Source organism: Malaclemys terrapin, chromosome 1 (genome assembly GCF_027887155.1).
Source record: "Malaclemys terrapin pileata isolate rMalTer1 chromosome 1, rMalTer1.hap1, whole genome shotgun sequence".
Lineage (NCBI taxonomy): Eukaryota > Metazoa > Chordata > Testudines > Emydidae > Malaclemys > Malaclemys terrapin.
In genome coordinates this window covers 305,176,184-305,201,984 of record NC_071505.1, presented here as the reverse complement: position 1 = coordinate 305,201,984, position 25,801 = coordinate 305,176,184, and the positions used below count along the sequence as shown (strand labels likewise).

The 25,801-nt window shown below is 43.0% G+C and overlaps 1 protein-coding gene across 6 annotated transcripts in view; it reads left to right on the top strand.

Moving 5' to 3' along the window:
• Nucleotides 1-25,801, top strand: part of FRY (FRY microtubule binding protein) — a 422,104-nt gene that overhangs the window by 95,349 nt on the left and 300,954 nt on the right. Inside the window, exon 1 of one of the 6 annotated variants that reach the window (XM_054015342.1) lies at nt 2,280-2,298. The exons of 3 other annotated variants lie outside the window; for them this stretch is intronic. Coding sequence is in view for 2 of the 3 variants with exons in the window: in XM_054015337.1 (XP_053871312.1) it covers nt 19,478-19,547 (70 nt within the window). In the remaining variant the exon portion in view is untranslated. Of the gene's footprint in view, nt 1-2,279; nt 2,299-19,174; nt 19,548-25,801 lie in introns of those variants that run through there. 2 more of the 6 variants (XM_054015337.1, XM_054015340.1) reach the window with 2 other exon arrangements.

Below are 25,801 nucleotides of genomic sequence, written 5' to 3'. Positions count from 1 at the left end.
TAGTGTTCAACCGAGGTTCGGCCATCAGCGGGGCTGTGGGGTGTCCCACCGCCTTGCTCTGGTCCGGCGGCACCCTGGGACAACAGGCACACCGTTAGGGCCTCTGGCCCGTAGCAGGGACTGAGCCAAGAGGTCAGAACCCAGGCCCTTAAGCCAGGGCTGAGGCAAAGTCTATAGCAGCCCAGGCCCTAGCTCAGGGCGGGGCAGCAAACAAATAGACAAACAGCGGCCCAGGCCTTGTAGCAGGGGCTGGGTCAGTAGCAAATAGTCAATCAGGTACCCAGCCTTTCTAGGCCAGGGGAAACGAGGGGAGTCTGCCACCCAAGGAGTGGGTGGCGGGGGGATGCAGGCCCTCCCACTCCACTGCGTCCCAGCCCGGGGCCCTAGCAGCGGTGGAAACTCGCTGCTGTCAGTGGGGATCCTGGCCGCAACAAACTGACATTGGCTCTGGCAGTGCAGCAGCCAGACTGGGGTCGGCTGCCCCCGGGCTACTTCCACTCTCCCCCTCGTATGGTACCTGGGCCATCTTAGTGTCGTCGGTGCTCTCCACTAGCATTGGCTCCTCTGGGTAGGTAGCGAAGGGCAGGCTCGGCCCGTCCTCCTCGGGGTACCTGGCACGGGGCAGGCTCAGTCCGTCCTCCTCGGGGTACCTGGCACGGGGCAGGCTCGGCCCGTCCTCCTCGGGGTACCGGGCGAGAGGTAGGCTTGACCGGCCTGGTGAGTCAGCAGGGTGGTCGCGGCCTGCGGCTTTTTCCCAAGCGGGAGCTCAGCCACGGACGTCTGCTTTCTCCGCCAGCCTGGCCTCCACTGAGCTCTGCAGGCGGGCTTTTGTACTTCCGGGTCGGGGCCGTGACCTCGGAGGGGCAGGCGCCGGACCCGGTGGCTCCCCCCACGTTGGTATTAGGGGAGGTTCGGCCGTCAGCGGGGCTGTGGGGTGTCCCACCGCCTCGCTGCAGTGCTGCTTTTTAAAATACATACAAAATCAAGGGGAAAATATATAACTTGTGAGGTCAACTCAAGCTTTATAAGTGTGTCATAATGTCATGTACTGCATTAAATACTTAACTATATTACATAAGAACATAAGAATGGCCATACTGGGTCAGACCAAAGGTCCATCTAGCCCAGTATCCTGTCTTCCGACAGTTGCCAGTGCCAGGTGCCCCAGGGGGAATGAACAGAACAGGTAATAATCAAGTGATCCATCCCCTGTGGCTCATTCACAGCTTCTGGCAAAAGGAGGCTAGGGACACCATCTCTGCCCTTCCTGGCTAATAACCATAGATGGACCAATCCTACATGAATTTATCTAGTTCTTTTTTGAACCCTGTTATGGTCTTGGCCTTCACAACATCCCCTGCAAGGAGTTCCACAGGTTGACTGTGCGTTGTGTGAAGAAATGTTCTTTTTATTTGTTTTAAACCTGCTGCATATTAATTTCATTTGGTGACCCCTAGTTCTTGTGTTATGAGAAGTAGTAAACAACACTTCCTTATCTAGTTTCTCTACACGTCATGATTTTATAGACTTCTTATCATATCTCTCCTTAGCCGTCTCTTTTCCAACCTGAAAAGTCCCAGTTTTATTAATCTCTCCTCATACAGAAGCCGTTCCATACCTAATCATTTTTGTTGCCCTTTTCTGAACCTTTTCCAAGTCCAATATATCTTTTTTGAGATGGGGCGACCACATCTGCACACAGTATTCAAGATGTGGGCGTAACATGGATTTATATAGAGGGAACATGATATTTTCTGTCCTATTATCTATCCTTTTCTTAATTATTCCCAGCATTCTGTTCGCTTTTTTGACTGTTGCACACTGAGTGGATGTTTTCAGAGAACTATCCACAATGACTCCAAGATCTCTTTCTTGACAGCTAATTTAGACCCCATCATTTTATATATATAGTTGAGCTTATGCTTTCCAATGTGCATTACTTTGCATTTATCAACATTAAATTTCATCTGCCATTTTGTTGCCCAGTCACCCAGTTTTGAGAGATCCTTTTGTAGCTCTTCACAGTCTGCCTGGGTCTTAACTATTTTTAGTAATTTTTGTATCATCTGCAAATTTTGCCACCTCACTGTTTACCCCTTTTTCCAGATCATTTATGAATATGTTGAATAGGATCGGTTCCAGAACAGACCCCTGGGGACACCACTATTTGCCTCTCTCCATTCTGAAAACTGACCATTTATACCTATCCTTTGTTTCCTATCTTTTAACCAGTTACCAATCCATGAAAGCATCTTGCCTCTTATCTTTGCAAATGCGGGTATTTGCATCTTTCCAAATGTAAGTACTTTCCATTTTGGTTATGCATCAGGGCTTTTCCCTTAATTACTTCTATTTTCAGTTTTGCTAATAGGGACAGAGAGCATATATTTTTCATTTGGACTAATTCATTCAAAGTTGAGAAACCGATTGGGAGTTGAAAATGCAGGAAAGCTTTTCTACTTCCAATTTATGGATAAAAAGCAGATGAGAAAGGATGAAATCTACTACTTCTAAAAACTTGACAAACATGGGACCAGATTTTCAAAGGTATTTGGGCACTCCGAAGATGCAGATAGGTGCTTAGTAAGATATTCAAAAAGTGCCTAAGCTGGTTAGGCACCTAAGCTGCTTAGGAACTTTTGGAAATCCCAGGAGACACCTGTCTGCTGCTTTAGGCACCAAATCACCTTTGAAAATCTGGCTCATGATGATCAGAAACAATCCATCAGTTCATGAACTATGGTTAATTCTTCCTTTGCATTTAAAACTGATTGATTTATAAAACAAAAACTGACATTGCAGTTGCCTCGAGCATTGGTGCACCTTGGTTCCTCCTAGTCTCTGCCTGTGGCATATAATATTTGTCTCCTGAGGACTGTAATACTTGGCTCTAACTTTGGCTGTTAGAGTTAGTGAGCATGGTGGTGGCCTGTGATATGCAGGAGGTCAGATTAGATGATCTGGTAGTCCCTTCTGACCTTAAACTCTGTGAAAACATGTTTTTGATAAGCTTACTTTTTTATGTAACTAATAAAAACAATATTAAAATGCTGGTTTTGTCATTTAAATAACTTTGATTTAAATCAATCCATCCTGCTAGGTTGTGAATGATTGCAGGAATTGTACAGTCCCTCAAACCTTTCCCTGTTCTGCAACAGGGCCTGTTGAGCACAAATCGTTGTCTTTGCTTCCACTCAGGATTCAGCAGTTAGTTACCAGCCTGATGGAGCAGCCCTTTGATCATCTAGTTGTTGGCCTTATTGATTAAAAGGCTGAGTAAAGGGTGGAAGTGTGGTTTCTTCTCTTTTCATTAAGCTTTTGCCCCTTCAGTGGATCTGCTCTGAACACTGGCTTCAAGTGGAGGCAGGAATGAAAGTTCTGCTCCCTGTCCCAGTTGTCTGAAAGAAAGCTTGCTCAAGCAACTCAAGGTGAGGCTGGGAGTGGAGGCTGAACTGGACACTTAGGGAATGGATCCACTCAGAAGAGCAGCCTAGCAGGGGACAATGGCCAATTGAAGGATGGAGCAATGTAGGAAACTGGAGTGGGAGAAGCATCTCTTGGAGAAATGGGGGAGAGATGCCAAAAGATGAGGAACAACACAACCCAGGTTTTTTTGAGGTGATGAGAGCAAAGAATTTCTGGGATGTATGAGGGAGAGAAAAGAACAAATAGAAGCAAAGCGTTTAAGGTTGGGGACATACATAGATACTTTTTTTGGCTTTAAGTGTGATGGCATAAATTGGCTCAGACAGACAAAGGTGTTAACATAGCCTTGTCAATGTACAACACTGAACAATTACACAAGGTTTGAGGGTTTGAACCCAGAGACCCCAGCCTGCTTAGTTCCAGCGCAAGCACGCCATTACAAATCTTGTTAACCTTTTAGTGAGGATACAGAAAAAGTGTGCCCAGTCTGGTCAGGGCATCTTTCCGGATCAGTTAAAGCATTTGAAATGGAAAGTATAAGTAAGGCTTTTATTCTAACTATATCCCTTATTCTTTCCCTTTAACTGAGGGAGAGAGTTCGAATTTAGAGAGGGTTTTAAAAGAAAAACAAACAGCCCTGTGTGACAGTCTTTTAGATGGTATTAAAGATGACCATCTGTCTTTTGGGGTGAAAAGAAAAATGAGATGGGCTGGAGCTGTTGCTCTTGTAAAAGTCCAGTCTCGTTTTCTTGAAGACAAAGAAGGACAAACATACACAAAGCGGGAGAGAGAAGAACAGCAAAGATAGCAAATGCAGCTTTTGTCTCTGGTGTTCACTTTTATTCGCTGATGGAAAAACACAGGTACAGCACATAGTTTTGTTAACCACTCTGAGATTTGGTGAACTTGTAGTAGCATCAGGTTGTTTAGGGCATTGCTTTTAGTTGCTTCTCTGGTCACAGGCTACGGTATTATTGCAAAATATGCAGCCTTGGCTGGCTACACCAAACTCTTATTCAAAACAGAAGGGAAAAGGAGAGAGATGAGAAGAGAAGAAATAAGGTGCGGAAGGCTTAAAGATACAGGGGGTTGGGGTCTTACATCCCAAGTGGTGTTTGGGATTGAGCTGCAGCTGATAGAAGTGGAAATGTCATTTGGGTCCCCCTCTCTGCCCCAGTCTGGTCATGGCATCTTTCAGGATCAAGATGATGAAGGCCCAGCGGTGTCATGATAGATCCCAGGGTTCAAGGAGGCAGTGGGGGTAGTAGCTATAATGGTGAAGCTTGCTGCTTCCGATCCACTCAACTTCCAGCCAGCTGGCTGGCTAAGAGCTTGTCTACACTTTAAATACTACAGTGGCATAGCTGCAGCACTTCAGTATAGACACTGCCTATGTCAATGGGAGGGGTTCTCCCATCAGTATTGGTCATCCATCTCCCCGAGAGCGGTAGCTAGGTCAACTGAATAATTTTTTGTTGACCTAGCACTGTCTGCATGGTGACTTAGGTCGGCTTCTCTAAATTGCTCAGCAGGGTATGGATTTTTCTGATGTAGCTGGGGTGATCTAATTTTCTAGTGTAGACCAGCCCTAAGTTTAAGAACCCCACAGAAGAGTGATGGGTGGAATAGCCCAACCTCTCATTATTCTGTTCTATTAGGCCTTAGTTTTGACACAACAATTTTGGTCCATTGATTTCTGGTCCCACACTCCTCTTGTTTACTAGACACAGTCTCAACACTGTCCTTGAGTTATATCAGGAGGGCTTTTTGTTTGGACTAACCCAGTCCTTTGTCTCCCTTTTGTACATTTTAACATTTATTATAGGTCACTGGAACATTATATAAACTTTTAACCACTTCCTGGCAATTGAACTTACCCTGGGAGTAGGCATGTGTGAGGCCCCAATTGTTAAAACAGCTCCTAATCCTGTTAACTATCCCCATTAATTAGATTGGTAGCTGTCAAGGCTGATTCCCCACTCGGGCACTTCGAGTGCAGAAGGTGGGGGCCCATAAGGATTCTAAAAATTAATACTGGCCACTCCAGGCTTGAATTAAACTCCCAAGGTTATAGCTTCTCTCTGACCTTGGATGGGTAGATGCTATCACCACCCAAATGCAAAAAAACCCACAACCCTTTAAAACCAGGAAGGTGCACTTGGGAATTCCTCCCTGTGGGGTACCCTCAAGCCCTTTCACGCCCTCTCTCCTCCAGGGAAGAGCTGAGAAAGAAAACAAAGGAAGTCAGCTGTTTTCACATAAGAACAGCCATACTGGGTCAGACCAAAGGTCCATCAAGCCTGTCCTCTGACAGTGGCCAAAGGCAGGTGCTCCAAAGGGAATGAACAGACAGGTTATCATCAAGTGATCCATGCCCTGTCACCCAAGCCCAACTTCTGGCAAACAGAGGCTAGGGACACCATTCCTGCCCATCCTGGCTAATGGCCATTGATGGACCTATCTTCCAGGAATCTATCTAGCTCCCTTTTGAACCCCGTTATAGTACTGGACTTCAGAACACCCTCCAGCAAGGAGTTCCAGAGGTTGACAGTGCATTGCGTGAAAAAATACTTTCTTGTGTTTGTTTTAAACCTGCAACCTATTAATTTCATTTGGTGGCCCCTTGTTCTTGTATTATGAGAAAGAGTAAATAACACTTCCTTATTTACTTTCTCTATATCAGTCATGATTTTATAGACTTCTATCATATCCCCCCTTAGGCGCCTCTTTTCCAAGCTGAAAAGTCCCAGTTTTATTAATCTCTCCTCATACAGAAGCCGTTCCATACCTAATCATTTTTGTTGCCCTTTTCTGAACCTTTTCCAATTCCAAAATATCTTTTTTGAGATTGGGCGACCACATCTGCATGCAGTATTTAAGGTGTGGGCATACCATGGATTTATATAGAGGCAATATGATATTTTCTGTCTTATCTATCCCTTTCTTGATGATTCCCAACATTCTGTTTGCTTTTTTGACTGCTGCTGCACCTTGAGTGGATGATTTCAGAGAACTCTCCACAATGACTCCAGGATCTCTTTTTTGAGTGGTAACAGCTAATTTAGACCCCATCATTGTATATGTATAGTTGGGAGCTATAGTAACCAGCTAATTAAACAACATATGCATGTACCTCTTAGGACACACAAATTTTAATCCTGTTCTTAAAAAAGGTAAATTTTATTAAAAATAAAAAGAAAGTAAATACATCTGGATCTTAGGCTATTGCTAGATTTAAAAAGAGCAAATATAATAATTAAGCATCAAGAATGGTTTTCTTGAAGTCCAGCTTAATGGTTACAAGCAAAAGAAAAGTGTTTGGGGGTTAGTACAGAGAAGTCCACAAGCCATAAAGAAATCAAAGAGATAAACCTAATCGTGTCTTCCTAAACATTTCCTGATCTACTTACATATCTGGGGTTTCAAATGAGTAGTTTCCAGGTATGATTTAATCATTTTTCATACTTGGCGCAAGTTCTTACAGCATAGTCCAGCCCAGTCCCTGCTCTCTGGGAGAACAACCACAGACAGACAAAAGGGGAGTCTTGTTTCAATTTTAAAAAGTTCTAGCCTTCCCATTGGCTCTTTTGGCCAGGTGCCCACTCACTTTCTTTTACCTATGCATGCAGTCAGACTTTTTAATCCTTTACAGGTAAAGCAAGTAGAGAACAGTTACCAAGAGGGATTTTATAGCTAACTGGCTGGCTGGGAGTCCATAAAAGGGAGCTACCCCACCCCCCTTCATTTATCACAGTAGCCAAGGGGAACTCAGAAATAAAATTCCTAAATCGTTCTTCAAAGTGTCAGATTCCCTTCACCAGCTCATTTGAAAATGTGTGTATGTTGTGGGGGAAATGGGAGGTGTGCCCCAAAGTCTCATACGGCATTACTGCTTTCTAGATTTCTCTCTGTAACAGGGTGTCAGATTCTAGGACCCCATGCTGTGTTTGTCACTAGTGATGGGAGCTTTCCTGTTTGTTAGGTTGTCCCAAACTCCCACCCCTTGGCCTTGGGATGGAAAACCATACTCATCTTCCCACTATGGCCAAATCTCTTGGCTTGCTTCTGCAACCATTGGGGAGGTAAGAATTTACCCAGGAATAATTACAACATGGAGATAGATCCCAACACTTTATATGATACCTAGTTGGTAAGGCACAGCCGTAGAACTTGGCAAACTCAGAAGCAGGTTGTGGCAAAAAGTTTGTTTTTAAGTTAACAATAAGGGGGAGACGCCAAGAAGGGACTAAAGTCCCAGCTGTACAAAGACTTGTGCACATATTTAACTTTACTGTACTGATTATTCCCATTGGTTTCAACCAGGAGTTTGAAGAACAGCAACTGAGAGGGGACTGAGAGCCCAATTAACCCTCTCCCCGTCATCACCCAGAGGTAGCCCCTTCTCTGCTACACCAGTCAGGAGAGAGAACCTTTTGTTAAAACTTCTGGCTGTTCTACTCTAAAATTATATAAGGGGGAAAAATGGGAAAAAATCTTTAACGTCTCTCTATTACTGAGTTTTGTCTTCCCACAAACTACTTTTAAAGGTGAAAAGATACATACTTAAAGATAATTGGAAAGCAATGTTCTGTCCCTTTATATTGTAAAAATGTATGCATGATATTGCAGACTAGTACAGGGATTATTGTGTAAATGGTTGTGCAAATCTCCATCTCCTGTCTAGCAAGCATCCAAGCATGCCTTTGTGTAATAGGATTTAAAATATTACTAAGTATATCCATTCGGTTGTATCTTATTCACCATTGGTAAAGAATTCTATGGAAAGATCAGGTGTTTTAGTGATATCACATAATCAGAATTTGGGAATAGAGAGAGGAGTTTGAGTAGCCACAGGAGAGTATTTAGGCTGGAGCTGTAAACCCACAATGAGCAGCCACTTTAAGGAAGAAGAATCATTGCACTCAGTGCATATACTGCAAAGACTTAAGGCCTGATTCTCCATTGCCTTGCACCCTGAGGCAGATTAAGATTTATTGGGGCCCTGGGCACAAAACACATTTGGGTCCCCCCTGCTCCTGGGCCCCACCCCCTGCTGCTCCCCTTTCCCCCAAGGACCCGCCCCCTGATCTGGCTGGTAGGCAGGCCATGGTAAGAGCTGCCCAGGGAACCTCCACCTGCCCTGGGCAGTGCACCCTGGGGAGGCAGGGATGAGGGCTGGGGGCTGCTCTCAGATATTCCAGTCCTTTGCCCAGAGCAGGTGGAGAGTCTGGGGCTCCCCAGAGCTGCCCAGGCTCCCTGGGCGGCTCTTACTACAGCCTAACGTGACCATATGTCCGTTTTGCTGGGACAGTACCCTTTTTAAGTCCTGCCTCAGATGTCCTGACTGGTAAAACTGGGCATTTGTCCCATTTGCTCTTGCGAACTGATCATCAGTTGGCAACAGCAAATGGGACAAATGCCCAGTTTTGCCAAAAAGGGGGTGGGAGGGGAGGCGAGCCATGGGACTTGGGCCGGGCGAGTGGTGGGGCTTGGGCCAGCCCCACCCAGGGGATGAGCGGGGCTTGGGCAAATGGCTTGGTCCACATGCGGGAGGAGGAGGGCTCAGGCCAGTTCTGCATGTGGGAGGGGGGAGAGGGCCTCAGGCCAGTTCTGTGGGGGGCGGGAGAATATGCTTACCCTATGATAGCCTGGCTCCGGCTTCTGGTCTGGCCAGGGGGCGGGGCATCAGAAGGAAGAGGAGGAGCAGGGCAGCAGGACCCTGGGGGAAAGGAGGAGCAGGGGATGGGGTCAGAGTTCTGGCGCTCTTGTGGGGGCCCCCAAATTGAGTGGAGCCCCTGGGCATGAGCCCCGTGATCCCATGTGGTAATCCACCACTGTAAAACCCTGTGTAGTCAATATGTACAAAGTGGGTCTAAAACTACCCATGGTGCAAGTTTGTGGAGAATTCCGATTTGTTAGCATTTTATGCACATTTTGGACATATGTAAATAACTTCACTGGGGCAATGCAGTGCAGACTCAAACTCATAGCCACTAGACACAGTAGGTAAAATAACACAGGGTGGGTAAGTACATGCCAGGCTTTGCCAGTTGCATAATGAGGAGAAGAAGAAAAAAGCTTCAGGATCCTGTGGTGACTTCTCTTTAGCTGTTCTGAGTTTTGGGAATTCCTTCTTCTCCACCCTGAAACAAGGAAAACAGTCATAAATATTACCCTGCTGTGTAATGAGATCATCATTCTAGATAACCAGATTGTATTGCAAATCTGAAATAGACTTCAGATATTTTAAGCCATACTTGCGCTTTTCGTTTGGAGCATAGCATTTTGAATAAGACCTCCCCATTACTTATCTGGTAATGTCCAAAGGCCCTAATATACTAGATGCTGTACGTCCACAAAGGCATAGATGGTCCATGCCCAGAAGAATTTACATTATACTTTGAAACAGAACACAACAAATGAGTGTAAGAAACTGTAGGAGCCAAGTAGGAAAGGGAGGATGAGAGTAATGGCAATAAGATCATATAGCTATCTTGTTTAGCTATGTGCACAACTTGATACTTCCAAATAATCTGAAAGTTTTTTTTTAAATTGTTGATAGATAGATAGATAGATATAATCTGTTCCTACTCACTACTCAACTTCGCTATCATTAGATATCTGATTTCTTGGAACGCTTGCAGCAGAAATGGGTCTTGAGGAGAAGGTAGTAGCCTTTTGGATTAGTTCATGGAGGCCATTTCATGGATAAAGTCAGTGTGGAGGAAAGTGCGTAGATGTTTGGAACAACATGGGAATTGATATGCTGGATCAGACCCAAGGCCCATCAAGTTCAATAGCCAGTCTCCCTAAGAATAGCCAGTTCCAGAAGTAATAGGAAGGTATAAGACATCCACATTTGGTCTAGCACTGATCTTTAATAGATAAAGACTGGCTCACACCCTGAAGCAGGAGGTTTAATATCCCTTCCAAAAATTTTGATAGCATTAACTATTTGTGAGAGAAACAGACAAATGGACATTTGAGGTTGGTATGATGGATGGAGCAAAGGGGGCAACACAATCAGAGGAATACTTTTGGTGGAGAATACAGTAGCTGGACTTCTAAGGTATTAATGTCCAAATAGGTCAGTCAGAAAGTAAGAAACTTTAATAATTAAGAAAACAAAAAGGAAAGAGTTTTTAAAAAAGAATGAACAAATCAAGTGATGCACAAGAAGAACAAAATGATGTAAAGTTTGGATGCTTCAGAAGTTAACAGTGAGAATTTTGTGATTAAAGAAAAAAGAGTGAAGAAAAGAGAATATGTATTTATGTAAATAGTTTTGATATTCAGAAAAATATTTTCATTAAAAACTGTCACTAAAATTGCCTGAGTCAAGACAGCAGAGGTTTTGCAAAGCTGTGATAGAATCTGAAAACAAGTTCAGAGCCTACTGTATTGACAATTCATGTTCCTGATTAGCCGAGCCATGAGTGAATAGAGCACATTATGTGCAAACATCTGGTGGCAAATTATTCTTTTACAAGAAGAAAATAAAGAGAAACAGGAAAATTATGAAATAGAGGGAGCTGTCATGGTCTAGAGGAGGGGTAGGCAACCTATGGCACATGTGCCAAAGGCGGCACACAAGCTGATTTTCAGTGGCACTCACACTGCCTGGGTCCTGGCCACTGGTCCGGGGGGCTCTGCATTTTAATTTAATTTTCAGTGAAGCTTCTTAAACATTTTAAAAACCTTATTTACTTTACATACAACAATAGTTTAGTTATATATTATAGACTTATAGAAAGAGACCTTCTAAAAATGTTAAAATGTATTACTGGCACGCCAAACCTTAAATTAGAGTGAATAAATGAAGACTTGGCACACCACTTCTGAAAGGTTGCCGACTCCTGGTCTAGAGATTAGTGTCCAACTTGTGGCCATTGATGGTGACCGTGTTAAGCAGAAAATGTATCCCTGAGTCACACCCTGTCAGGGCCGGCTCCGGGCACCAGCCGAGCAAGCTCGTGCTTGGGGCGGCAGATTTCAAAGGGCGGCATTCCATCTAATCCTTTTTTTTTTTTTTTGGTTTTGTTTTGTTTTGCGCTTCACCGCTTTGGCCGTCCCTGCACGTTTTTTCTTTTTGGTTTACTGCTCCCGCTGCCCTGTAGGGGGCAGAGGAGGGGAGCACCCTGCATCAAGCCTGGTAGGGCAGCCTGCGTCCTTCCCTGCCTGCGTGGAGCCCTCCCAGCAGGCGGCGCAGCAGGAGGGGCCGCGTGGCAAGAGCCCCGCTTAAGGAAGCCCCGGCCATCCCCCTTCTCTCTTCTCCCCCCACCCCCCGCTAGCCGGGGTGCGCACTCCGCTGCCCGGGGTCTGCAGGGCCGGGAGTCCCCCTGCACCCACGCTCCCACCGCCCCGCAGGTATTTTTTGTTTGTTTTTATTTTTTCTTTTCTTCGCCGCTCTGGCAGGCGGGCCGGTTTGTCGTCCCCCCCGCCCGCCACTCCGGCCGGGGGCAGGTTTGTCCCCCTCCCCCCCTTTGCTGCTCCATCCATCCGGTTTGTCCCTCCCCCCCCCCCCTTTGCTGCTCCGGCCGGGGGCAGGTTTGTTTCCCGGGTCCCCCCCACCCCCTCTTTTGCCGCTCCGGCTGGTTTGTTGTCTCCCCCCCCCCCTCCGGCTGGGGGCAGGTTTGTTTCCTGCCCCCCCCCCCCTTTGCTGCTCCGGCCGGCTGGTTTGTTCTCCCCCCTCCCCTCCTTCGCCGCTCCAGCCGGGGGCAGGTTTGTTTTTCTCCTCCCCTCCCCCTCCCCTTTGTTGCTCCCGCCGGTCAGGCATTTTTTGCTTTGGGCGGCAAAAAAGCCAGAGCCGGCCCTGCACCCTGTGGTTTTTAAATTGAAGTGTTTGAATCAGCCCTGTCACTATGGGTAGGCACTAAGAAGCACCTCCTCCCAACTGCCTCCCACTGCTTCCCCTTGAGCTTCCGGAGCAGCTCTGATATGAATCAGGAGCGCTCTGTTCAGCTGCTGTCCCTTTCCTTTAGCAGCTTCCTGATTGGCTACCTCATGCATTATGGGAAGGATGAGAGTAGGCCAGGTCAGGCTGTGGGAGGCCTGGGAGAGCAAGATAAGAGCTCAGTTAGGTCTGTGTGAGTCTATGGGAGCACTCTTGACCTTTGAAAAGATTAGACATCCTCTGGATTGAAGCATGAGACTGGGAGTCAAAACACCTGTGTTCTCTTTGCTCTGGTGCTGACTCTTGTAACACAGAACCAATAATTTAAGCGGCCTTTCATTGTCGGTACCCATCCTGTCTCTCAATCTGGGCATCCAAAAATCAAGGCACTCAAAACCAGTGGCCATTTCTGAAAATTTTAGCTGTGGGACCTCTTCGTATTCCCAGGCATATTGGGACATTTGTCAAGCGCGCACACACACACACACACACAAGTTTGTAACAAAATTAGGAAGGGAAAAATGCTGGTTTACAGGTACATCACAGGCCTGTTCTCACAGGAAAATAACTTGCCGGGAAGCTGAATAGGGTGTAGAGCAGTGAGAGGATACTACTCAAATAGCTCTATGGTTGCTGATCCATGTAGGCTATATAAGCTTTGCATATTTGTGCAGCTACAGAATCTGCACCCTATTTTGAGTGAGGGCTTGCACCTTTTTTGTGTGTTACCCAAACCTACTCTAACTGGTAAAACTGCAGATTTTAAACTAGGTTTGTAGGATGGACTTAGAAATATATATCGTTTGTGGTGGGTCTGGGAGAACAGTAGAAGTTCATCCCTGGTTGACTGATACTACTTGTGACTATCAGTCAGCTAGAAAAAACGTTTGAAGCAGCTACAGATTCCTAAGTGCGTACATCCAGTCTGACAGCTTCAAAACAAGGCACAACCAAGAAAAACAGCATTTGTAACAGTTTGTCTCTTCAGAGCACTGTTCCAACATTAATTAATCTTCCAGGGCACCCCATGGAGATACTGTAGGTCGATTTTATTATTATTTATTAATATCAGCCATATTTTACAGATGAGAAGCTGAGTTACAGATCACTTATGACTTGCCCAAGATGCTCATCTGTTCAGTGTCCAAGCCAAGATTAGAACAAAGGTGTTAAAATAAATACTGTAAAATAATATTCTTATTAAAATACTTTAAATTATTGGTATCCAAATCCCCTAGTCGTCTGATATAGTTTCTTTGAAAGTGAGTAAGCACATCTGCCTTATTACTTACTACACTTCTATTTTCAGTTTATGAGTGTTTAAGCTAATCTCTCTCACCAACAGAAGTTGGTCCAATAAAAGCTATTACCTCAACCACCTTCTCTCTCACTTTCATTAGTCAGCCATCTTTCTTCTGTTTCTTTGCTTATGTTAGGCTTTTTACCACTAAGTGGCAGTATATTGACATAGAATTATAAACAGAAGATAAAATGGTCCGGCAAAACTATAACTGGATTGAGATTACTCTCACCTTAGTTTACAACCTATCAGACTTAAATGCTTTGAGCTTAATGACAATCATTTTGTTTTGTGCATAGGTTCAATATAAATCTATATTTTGAATTTGGATTTTGGCAAGTTGAATTTCTCTTTTACTATGTAGTGATTATGGATGCCTGTATAAGTATACAAATTCGAATGGACTCAGATGAAATTTGTCATCTGCATTTCAAGTGAGGACACTAATAATACAACACGTGTGCATACAGCGTGCTTAACACTTAGTTTGACTTCTTTAGTACTATGCACATTTTTGTATTTGGTAAATCTAAATTGGATGCATTTAAAAGGCAAAAAAAGCTCTGCTAAATATTTTAATGTGAGGAAAGTGAAGACTTCGTAATTCATAAAGGCAAAGGTTGTCCATTGGAAATTAATGAAATTCTTGCAGATGGGCGGGGGCTAGGAACATTACACACTGTATTATGAACTCCATTATGTTTGTTTTGTGATATAATAGATTTTTAATCTGTTTTCAAAAACTAATGAAATGAAACAATTCTAAAAAGAATGATAATGTAGCAAAAACAAAAAAAAATTGTCTTCTCCAGTTCTGTTGGTTATAATTTTGAAAAGTGTGTTGTCTTTTAGTTGCCTTTTGTCCTACAGTTTAGTCAAAAAAGTATAAATTTATTATACTGGTTTAGCAGGGTGTATTACTGTGGAGAAATGGTTAATGTGGGTTAATTTAGTTTGGAAGAAGAGTCTGGAAATCTTCGAAAGTAAATATATGATTCAAAATATAGACAGTTGTTTAATTTCTCTACAACAAAATATATCATTATTGTGCTGTCACACATTCCGATCTCTCCTCTCCTCCAACGGTGCCAGCCTCCATCACTTTCTTGTCCACTTCCCACATGAGCACCTTTATACTTTCTTCCATGCTACTCTTTACTCATAGAATTCCCTCCCCAGATTAATTTGTAAAGCCAGTATGCTGGTTCTTGATCTTCTTGATCTTTCCTCAAGACCCACTTGCACCATGATGTCTGTGATAGTTTACTAACTGATAATACCTATGCTGGTACTTTAAATAAACAAGTAACTTAAGCGTGTGCTTCAATGTTTTGAGGGTCAGGGCTGGAGGGCCCAGATTGATACCTTGCATGATTAAGCCCTAAATCAGACGCCAAGTCCTAGATCAGCCAAACCAGAGTACCAGTTTTATACTACGACAGCGTATTAGACAGTGCATATGTCTGCTGACAAATACAAACACTATGATTTAACAGTGGGGATTGAAACAAGGTAATTAAGGACCAAAAGCACAATCCCCTGCCACCTGTGCTTAAGGAGTCATTCCGTTAGTAGAAATCAAGGATCAGTTTTAATTATTAGTAGCTGCCACTAGGGGGAGATACATTCAAGTACATTAATCCACTGTATTACATATACAAAAACTCACAGATCTAGTTTATACTTAGTTTGCTCCTGTGGTCTGCTTTAGACGTGGTCCTGAGAGATAGGGTGACCATACATTCCGTTTTGGCAGGGACAGTCCCCTTTTTAAGCCCTGTTTCTGACATCCTGACTTTTTTGGCAAAACTGGGGTGCGCCCCCCTGAGGGGCACAGAGGAACATTTGGGGGGTTAAGCGGCAACTTTTGGAGGGGAGATAGGAGCCTGGATGATGTGTCTCCCCTATGCCCTGCCCCTCCAATCAGGGAGTAATGGGATGTCATGTGCTCACTCTGCTGCCCAATCAGTGGGCAGTGCAGTCAGGGCCCTAATTCAAACTCTTCTCCGGTTGGGCCATGGAGCCGTGATTTGTGGGCCCTGGGCCCTATTGGGCAACCCAGCTGGTGAGTGAACGACCAGGTCCCGCAGCATCTGCTTGTGCCAGAGCACCAAACATGGCATGGCTTGCCCCTCAGCCCCTCCTTTCCCCCCCGAGTGGTCCCTGCAGCCCCCACGGCGGCCTCATGTCTTTCCTATCTACCGTCCTTCAGAGCCGGTCCCCAAAACCCTGTACATCCTCCCACTCCAACAGGCTTCTTTTCTTTCCCAGTCTGCCTCCAATAGCCCGCTTCTGCCACATCCGAGCAGGGACACCATTTAAGGAGGGCATCTCCCCCCACCCAAGTTTTGTATCACTGGCTGGGAGCAACTCCCCCACCCTCTGGTCCTCCATCACTTGCTCGCTCCTCTCCCCACTCCCGTCACTGGCTGGGGGTGACCCGCCCCCCGTCATTCACTCCTCTTCCCCCTTCCCTCCCCAGCCAGGAGTTGCCAACCCCCAGTCTGAAATGGCAGCTCTGTATCCCAGCCGTCCCCCACTTCTCCAGGGCTGCTCTCTGGAATCTCCTTGGTCCCTCCCACTACCTGGAGTCTCCTTCCTGCAAATCTGCTATCCCAGCCCCCAAAGGGGCATCATACTGCTAAAATGGATCATAGTCCAATAGCTTCATCTCCTGGCTATGAGCCCAAAAGTACTCACACCCATACATTCACACCCTACTTTGCTGCCCAGATCCCAGCCCATACCCATTCCTTTTCCCTCTTTCCCCCATCTCTGCTACTTGGATCTGTTGGGGGCATGGAGGAACGTTTGTGGGAGTGCGAGGGATGAGTGGTAACGCCAGGCAGCTCAGGCCAGCCCCGCACATCCCACTTTCAGTTCAGGGAAATATGGTCACCCTACTGAGAGGCCTCCCCTACTTCTTGTGTTTAGCCTCAAATTGCATTTTTTGTGTGTTCAGAATGTAAAAGTCTTGGCATCACATAGTTCCCTCCACATTAAAGCTAAAATGAGCTTTAGAGATTTTATCTGATCAGGCTGCAGGCCTATGCAGTACTCACAGCTCCATTTAAGTGGAGCTGTTTTAAGAATTCCTGTAAGTATTGCTTAGAATATACAGTTCTTAACTGCATACATGACTCTTTATCATAAACCGTAATAATGAAGATTTAAACACACTCTGCATTTTTTCCATTCTTTTTCTCTTATCGGGTAATTATTTTTGAAGACTATTTTCAAAAGTTGAGTAGGAGAATATCTGTTTATGGCAATCACAGTAGTTGGTGCATAGACAGAGTACTGACCATGAGAGCATCATTGATTTTCATGTAGGGCTAGTCCCCTAAGCCTCCCATGTGCTGAAAGCCATTTCTACTGTTGGTGCTATTTCAGATGGTGGGGTTAGTCCCTTTGCCCAAGACTCCTGGATATCTGCTCTCCAAAAGGCCCGGAGAACACAGGAAGTGGACAAGACAGCAGGAGTGTAGGGGCTAGCTTGAAGGCAGTTGTACATGACTGAAATAGGCAATTTATCATGGCAGATCTGTGAAAATACTCAGATTCTTGATCTTTTATTTCCTTTTTATGGTAAAAGATGTTATATTAGGACTCTTTATTTTAAACTCACATGTACTAATATCCACGCTGTCATAGACAAAAACGTGTACACTGTGTTACTGATATACTGTAAATACATAGGACTGTAAAATTAATCAAAAAAGAGTTCTTTTACACCTCAAGATTCTGTGTTGTGCTAGTCAGCTTATCAGCTACCGAACTACATAATTAATAAGATTTTGAGATATCAGAAATTAATTTAATGTGGAAGAAAGCAGAACCTATGTATTTTTAAAAATGTTGACCCAGTTAAAGCCAATTTGGGGAATTTCTTTCGGATCTGAAGTAGAGTGCTGCTGTTACTGCCATTTCAGCTAGTTACAGCTGTCTTAGGAATGTTTCCGAGATGTTGCCAAAAATGTGCTGTTATCTCTAGATGTTCTAATATTAGAGTGAAATTTATATTGAAAAACATTTAAATAGGATCAAAATACATTTAAATACATCTTCAAATCTGATGTTTTATATTTCAAGTTTCTTTAATAATAAGATTCAGTATGATTTTAACTGGCTATACCTGATATATTTTTCTTTTAAATAAGTAAGTTGATCAGAAGTTAAACTCTGATGTGATTGTTAATTGAGTGGATCGTGCTATTTGAAGCATCATTGATAAAAGAATAAATATCGACTAACAGTATAAAGTAAATCTGATTTTAACAAAGAGGTTGAATACAATGAAATAAAGGACTGTAATAAAGTAGTGGGATAGTTGTTTCTCTGGTGGTTGGGTTTTTTATCAGGCTGATTGAGTTTGTAAACATTCCTATCTTGACTGAGAAACCTCAACAATGCCTTGAATTGTCACTATAGTTCTAGAATGATGATTTTTGTTGGCTTTTTCCCCAATATTCTATGTATTTTATGAAACATTTCAGTGTAATTATGCATTTTTCAGGGGAAAGTAATCTGATAAAATGCATATCACTAGGAATTTAAATCTGAATATAAAATTTTCTGTACACTTGATTGAACCAAGTTTCTGAAAATCCAACAGTTCACAATGTTGTTGGATGAATCCACTACAGAGATGCTATATGTCTGTTTAAACATTATAGGACAGTATACTATTTATTCCACTAGGTGAGAGAAGAAATAATGTCAAACCACGCAAACTGAAATCAGGAAATATGATACCAAGAACTCAGGAAGCAAAAAGCCACTGGAAAACTGATGCTGCTTCTTCATTATTAGCAAATTGTGCATACTGATGTATCGTGATTATTAGAAAATTTTAAGAAATAGGTAAATTATAGCTAGTAATCAAATTTAGTGTAGAATATGCAGAGGGTGAAATAAGCAACTAGCTGCCTGTTTTATTTTCCAATATGAATTCAGCTTTCTGTCTCTTATCTTATAAAAGTCTAACTCAAGACAAAAATGACATCAAACTGAGATTCTTCTTTAGCTGTGAAAGAAAAGAACAAACAGCCATTGAAATGTGTGGTTGTTGATGCTCTGCAAGCGCTTCCCTTCTGCAACTGGGCTGACTGATGGGCTTTTTAAAAACGTCACTGCAATCACATAGATGGGTGCAGCTTTGCTTTACCGCAGCATGATGCAGTTGTGTCTAATACAGTGTGTTGTTCTTGGAAACAGACTGAAGGGAAGCAGCTGACCAGAACACATATACAATACTCGTTAGAGGTTTTTCTAAAAAGAAAAGAATAACAGAACCTGTGAAATTCCTTCAGCTGCAGAAGAGACATTCTCAGTAGGGCTTCAAGTTGATACTCTGTGTTTGCTTGCAGGAGGAGGTGCATACGATCAGTCTATCAGTCTCTAATGGAAAAAGCCTTCAGATAGGCAGATTGCATGCTATTAGAAGGCCAGCTCAAACACCCTTCCAAGAGACATTCTAACTGTTTTATACAACAGCTGCTTTGGTACAGTACATGTATTAAACGGAGCCTATGGAAAAGCTGCAAAAATCTGATTCATTGTGGAATGGAGTACATGAAAGCTCCTATTGAATGTCTGCAGGGTGGGGAAAAAAATAAAGCAAATAAAGCTAAGTACCAGCCCTGAAGGAGGAGCAGAGGACGAGCATCTCATGGTGTGTTGTTGTTGTTGTATTAAATGAGGGCTTATCTACCACGGAAGAAGTTGATCTGCAGAGACTTCATTTCCTCTTCTGACCCCTCGTTTACATCACTAACTGGTGACAGTTACATCTACATACATAGTACCTGCCACTTCAACTGCTCAGAATTATAGAAGCCTCTTTGTATGCAGCAGACATGGCTAGCCAGCAGGATTCAGGCTTCTTTGAAATCAGTATCAAATATTTACTGAAATCCTGGAGCAATAGTGAGTAGCAGAAGAGTAATCTTTTAATATTGTACATTGATTGGTAGACAGTAAGGATAACCAAAATAATAAAATCTTAAATTTACTATATGTTTGTGTTATTAGTGAAACAAATAATTTTTGCTTTCATCTTCTATAAAAATAAAAATGTCACAGATTTAAATAGCTTTCATTAACTGCAAATATGGCAATGAGATTATTCTAGGTTTTGCTTGATTGAATTCTCAAGTTAGGCTGCTTTCAGGCTCTCTGAAATAGCACAGTGGTAGTGCATTAAAACAGAATTTCCTGCCTAGATGTTTGTTTGATTTGTTCAGGCTTTAGCTAAATATTTTAAGTGATATTTAATCTGAGGGGTGTGCCATTGTTTTGAAGTATTTTGTATTTGTTTTATCCTTGTATCATGTGAACAAAAAAATGGACTGCTTATGTTCCAGATCTGCAAGTCATCACTGTAATATTGTAAAAGCCAAAAAATAATAATAATTAGGTACTTACAGCATTGTTTCCCCCCCCTTCCTTTGTGCTTAAATTCAAACTCGTTTGAAACATTAGTATCAAAAAGGTATCAGGATGTATATCTTATCCAAACCGAAGCTTTATAAAATGTAAACAAATGAGATTATAGTCTTCTTTAATTATTTCTCTATTCATAATGCTAATAATTTATCACTATGTATATCAATCAGTCTTATTTTTCAGGAATGCATTGTAATATAATAATGTATTATGATGTATAAGATCTCAAAGTAGAGGCAATGGTTGTAAATATAGTCACATCAGAGTCAGGCCTCTAGATTCTTACTTCGGATACAGAATGAATTTTTATTTAAAATATATACATATATGTTATATTCTCTTTTCACATTAGCAACTGTTAGTAGTGGCAGACTCAATACATTAACAGTTTAAAAATATAGAACACAGTCTCTCTGGAAAAATCCAATTTGGATTCATTACTGCATACGTAACCATCATCCCAATATCTATAATTAAATAGCTCCTGAATAAAATGGTGTGTTAGATTCTATAGTATATAAAATTATACCTCTGCAGACGTTGTTAGTGCCTGACATACATCTTATAACCTGTTAAGAAATGTAAAAGAACCCTAAATATGTATTATACTAGGATATCCATCTCTAAATGATATCCATAGAAACCATGTTTTTTCCAGGTCAATTTCAACCATAGGGCTTGTCTGAATCAGTTTTTCTACCACAAGTGTGAAACCACTAGGGAATAATACTGTTACTTAAACAGTATTTCTTGATTTGCTATAATCATACAGCATTTTGCATATGTTCATTACATTTAGAATCTATGACATAATAAGAATTAGATGATGAATTTAGTATTATTTTGCTTTTGAACTATTAATTGATTAAAGGAAACAAAAGTATGTGTTGTAACAATAGGTGTCATAACTAATTACAGTCAGTGTTATGAAAAGAAAGAAAAATAAATCATTTTGAGGGTAGGGAAATTGTCATAAATGGATCCTGTTTCTTTTCTAAAATACAATAATAATAAAGGCCAGGTGATATTAGCCTTACATTTTTTTAATCATAAGAGGTAAGAACATAACACTGTTACAATATTATGAAGATGGATATAATTTTTTTAATTTCTAAATTGCTGATACCACAGATTTTTTTCCTAGGAAAATATTTTGAAATAGCTAATGCATTCCTAAACTGAAATTAGAAGGCCTTAAATGAAATTCAGTATTTTTCTCTGGTTTAGAAAAATTAAATTGATATATCCAGTATCACTCTTTCTGCCATTCCTTCACAGATAAATGGTGTTCTCTACTGTACTTCGATTAAACATTGAGGAAATCCAGCCAGTTAATCCAGTTTTATTTAAAGTTGTTGCCAGACTATCTACTTGCAGTCTGAAACACTGTTTATGAAATTGTACATATTTTCTGTGGTTGAACAATAAGCTATTTAATCAGAAAATTCTGGGGAGTTCAAAAGATTTGGGGCTCTATTAAACTCTGGTAAGTGGTGGATGGAACACCCTTGCTTAAAATTTACTGCTGAGGTTCCACATGCATGCACAGGAACGTGCTTTTCAGTCATTCCTGCTGAAGTGTATTAAGGTTTATACAGAGCATGAACTTTTTCTTAATGGACTGGTTAGTGCACAGTTACCCATTCTGTTGCATGGTATGGTGTTAGTGTCCAACTTTGCTATCTAAGGTCTTCTGAAATGCAATACTACTTTACACTTTCATGAAGCAGCAAGGTAGGATTTCTACCTGGCATTCCAGAGTGCTTGCCAAGGGGCCCATCTGTCATGTTCACTGGCACACCATGGTCAGGTGAGGGAACCAGCTAAGACTTATTTTAGGTGTTTTTATGTGCTCATAATATTTAGGCTCAGCTTGGCAATAGCATGTTGTAGATGGGCACATACAGCTGCTTTTTGGAGCAGCAAAAGGATGCATTCAGTGGTGTGGCTCGAGCCATCCACCAAGTTGAGTCCTTTGCATTCCCCCATATGTGGCTCTAAGGATTAAAGGCAGAATTTTGCCCTAAATATGTTAATGAAAGACTGCATTTCAAACAAAGCTGGCAAATATTCCTATAATTTGCCAGATATATGGATTGACAGTGCTTCCATTTGCCATTTTTCTCATATAGGAACGGCTGTAGTTCATTAAAATAGTACATATTATTATTTTAGAAAATTTATATTAATAAAAATACCAAGGGCCAGATACTGATACCCTTACTTGTGTTGAATAGTACCTTACTCCAAGAGTAGTTCCATTGAAATAAGTGGGACTACTCCTGGACTAAAATTCTAAATGTGAGCAAGGGTATCAGAATATCATTTGTAGATTTATTCTGTGGTCATGTCCCAAACCCTGTATTTTTAAAGAAATTATTTAAATTAAAGCAAAGAATATATGTAACAAGAAGGTTCAGTGTATTAGGCTGGTCTGTCTATAGAATATTTGCTTTGTAAATGGTTGTTACATCTTGGATTTATTCTTAACTTCTTATCTTTTGAGAATAAAAAAATCTGTAGATAAGGGATCTTTTTATTGTCTACAGGAACACAAATTCATGTTTTTGTACTTTCTATATTAGACTAGCAATTCAGTGTTTTATTTCTTTCCTATTCTGTAGGAGATTCAAAATGGTGCAGGTAAATGGCTTCCTTCCTCTCGCCACAATTCAAATATGTGAGCTGGTACAGATTGTTTTGCAATGATTTCCTGTTCCCAAATATAGATTTTAAGATGGCTTTTATGGATTGTAAAACGATAGATGGGACATATTTTGGATAGCTAACATTTTGGTTCCTTCTGTTCCTTTTCATAGAATTGATTCAGCAACTACAATTGTTTCATCATAAAGGTCACATATTTAGGAATAATGATACTTGCTTTCAAGTCAATAAGACTTTGGAATTCTCTGCCTTTGAATGTTAGAGCCTTATCTCTATACATGCATTTAATTTAAATTCAGATTGAGGCCTTTCTTGTTCAAAGCTGAATTTTAATTATTCTGTGATGTGTAGAAGTGAAAGGTCTATGTATATGTGACAAAGTGGGAAAGTTTTTAATGTTTTGTCTGAATACTGTGTGCATACCTCAGTTTTCCTTATGTGTTACTCAAGTATCTAGGTGGTGGGACAAGAATGTGTGATCATTGCAGGGACCCCAAGAAGGCAGGTGTGACTGATGTTTGCCTACCTGGGCACAGACAATGGCTGACACTCTGTATCCTGGCAATTGATGTCTAGGGCCCATCCTCTGCAAGAATCAGCTGGAGGTGCTAGAAAACAAAGTGAGAGGTACAGGTCAGGTGACCTGTTTGCTTGGGAAAGAGAAAAGGACGGAGGTGGGGTAGCAGGTCGTGACCAAGGCTGGGCAGCTGGGAGCTGGTCAGTTTCCTGCTTTGGGACTCGGGGGTAGAGCTCTGGGCTCTGGATTTCCCCCCTCCATGATGGACTTTGGTGAATGTTCCTTATTTCTCTGCTAACAAGATCTGTTCTATGCTGTGTTCCTGATGACTAATAAACACTTCTGTTTTCCAAGCTGGTTGAGAGTCATTGCTGACTGTGGATGTGGGGTGCAGGGCTGCTTTGGGGTAAGGCTTCTCTAGGTGCCCCATTCTCTAGGTGTACTCACTGTGGGGAACTCACAGTGTGAACAGGGATTCTGAATGCTCTGAGGCCAGATCCAGGAAGCGCTGGAGCTGAGGAGGCTTGCTCTGGTGAGAGTGTGCCCTGAGGGGAATCGCACTGCACTAGAGTCCTGTATTTTTAAAAAAGGAAAAAGAAATGTAATGTAAAGTTATTTTGAAGACCCGCGTTGGCTAGGGAGGCTTTGATGTACTAAGCATCAGTGACACATTGTGTCCTATCTGTTTTTAAAATAACTGTCACTACTGGTTGGAGGTTCTTATTTTACCTTTTCAGAGGGGAGGAGGAGGGGGTTGTCTTTTTTGTCCCATGTGGGTTGTTTTGTAAATGCATATATGGAGAAACAGGGCAACAGTGTTAAGTGCAGTAATGGCTAGTACTTGTACTTCCTTGAGGAGGATCATAACATGGTATGTGATGTGCTATAGCCTCAAGGTGTTGGAGCCCTGGATAGGTTTCTTATGTCATTACTCAGCTTCCCTGTGTTTTCACGTGCAAGTCCATCATTAAAGGAAGGAGCCCTCAAGATAAGATGAGTATAGGGTAGTACCCATGGAGGATTAAAAATCCCAGCATTGAATAATTGTGGATCAATGCAGATCTAGCCTAATAGGCCCAAAGGTGATGCAATGACATCCATGAAGCAATCCTCATTGTGTCAAGATGAAGTGACATCTCGTTGCAGTCAAGGTCATGATGCAGTACTCTCATGGTTCTTCACTTAAGAGTTGAAGCATTGGAGCCTTCCTCAAAGCTTGAGCTGAGGCACGCACTGTTGGTGGGTCATCTTTCTTTTCCTTATATGCTTTAAATATATATATGCCTTAAACTTCAGAACTACTAGGGTCTTCTGTTCACACCAGACCTTCTGGTTCACTTACTGAAAGATAAAGCCAATGGGTTATGACAGCATGGCTGGACCAATATTGGCTGCATGACTGCTCTCACCCACTTAACAATGACTACATAGATGTCCTAGCACTGGAGCGGCTTAGAACTCCATGAATAAACAGCGTGTGTGAGCACTACTGATGCTTGTGCCAAGAGGTCAGTAGCCTTTGATGCATTTGGTATCAGAGGAACTGCTAAGAGGTTAACTGTTGTCTGCTCCAGGCCTTTTGACATATTCTGGGGTGATGCTGCAGTGTCTTAGCCAGCAAGGTCACATCTTGGTCTTTCCAGGAGACAGATTTTTGGCTGGACTGCATGAGGCTAGTCTGAAGGCCTTCCTGAGAGCCATTGTGTAGATTTTGCAGGTACATGACAGGACTCACTAGAGACTCCATTGATCTCTGTGGACGACGATAAGGAGCCCATGCAAAAAGGTATTTGATCACTAGTCTAGGAGGCTCATCTTAAGATAAATGTTCTGAACACATTGTAGGCTTTCAGCAACTAATTATCTCAAAAAGTAGCATTGATTTATACAACTACTTGGGCTATCCTAGTTTACAGTAGCAGGGCCGGCTCTGGCTTTTTTGCCGCCCCAGGCAAAAAAGCCTCCTCCCTCTGCCCCCCAGCGCGGCAGGGGAGGGCACCGAGCCCGCCGCGGCTCCGCTGGCAGCCAGAGCCCCGGGAGGAGGGCGGAGAGCCCAGCCTGGGCTCCATTCTCCCTGGCGGCCAGAGCGCTGGGGGGAGGGCGGAGTGCCCGCCGCGGCTCCGCTCTCCCCGGCGGCCGGAGCGCTGGGAGAGGGCGGCGAGCCCGCCGTGGCTCCGCTCTCCCCGGCGGCCGGAGCGCCGCGGAGAGGGCGGCTAGCCCAGTCATGGCCCCGCTCTCCCTGGCGGCCCGAGCACCGGGGGAGGGCAGCGAGCCCACTGCAGCTCCGCTCTCCCAGGCGGCCGGAGCCGGAGCGCCGCGCCGCCCCTCTCTAGGTGCCGCCCCAAGCACAAGCTTGGTGGGCTGGTGCCTGGAGCCGGCCCTGTACAGTAGCCAGCAGCAAGGAGCAAAGTCCTGCCTTCTGTACTGGGGAGTTGTTGAGTTGTGGCTTGAGACATAATCCCACAAAACAGTCCTCATTTCCACTTACTTGCCAAGAAAGGAGACTATGATACAGCTTGATTAAAATTTGTGATTGTGGAGTTGCTGATGG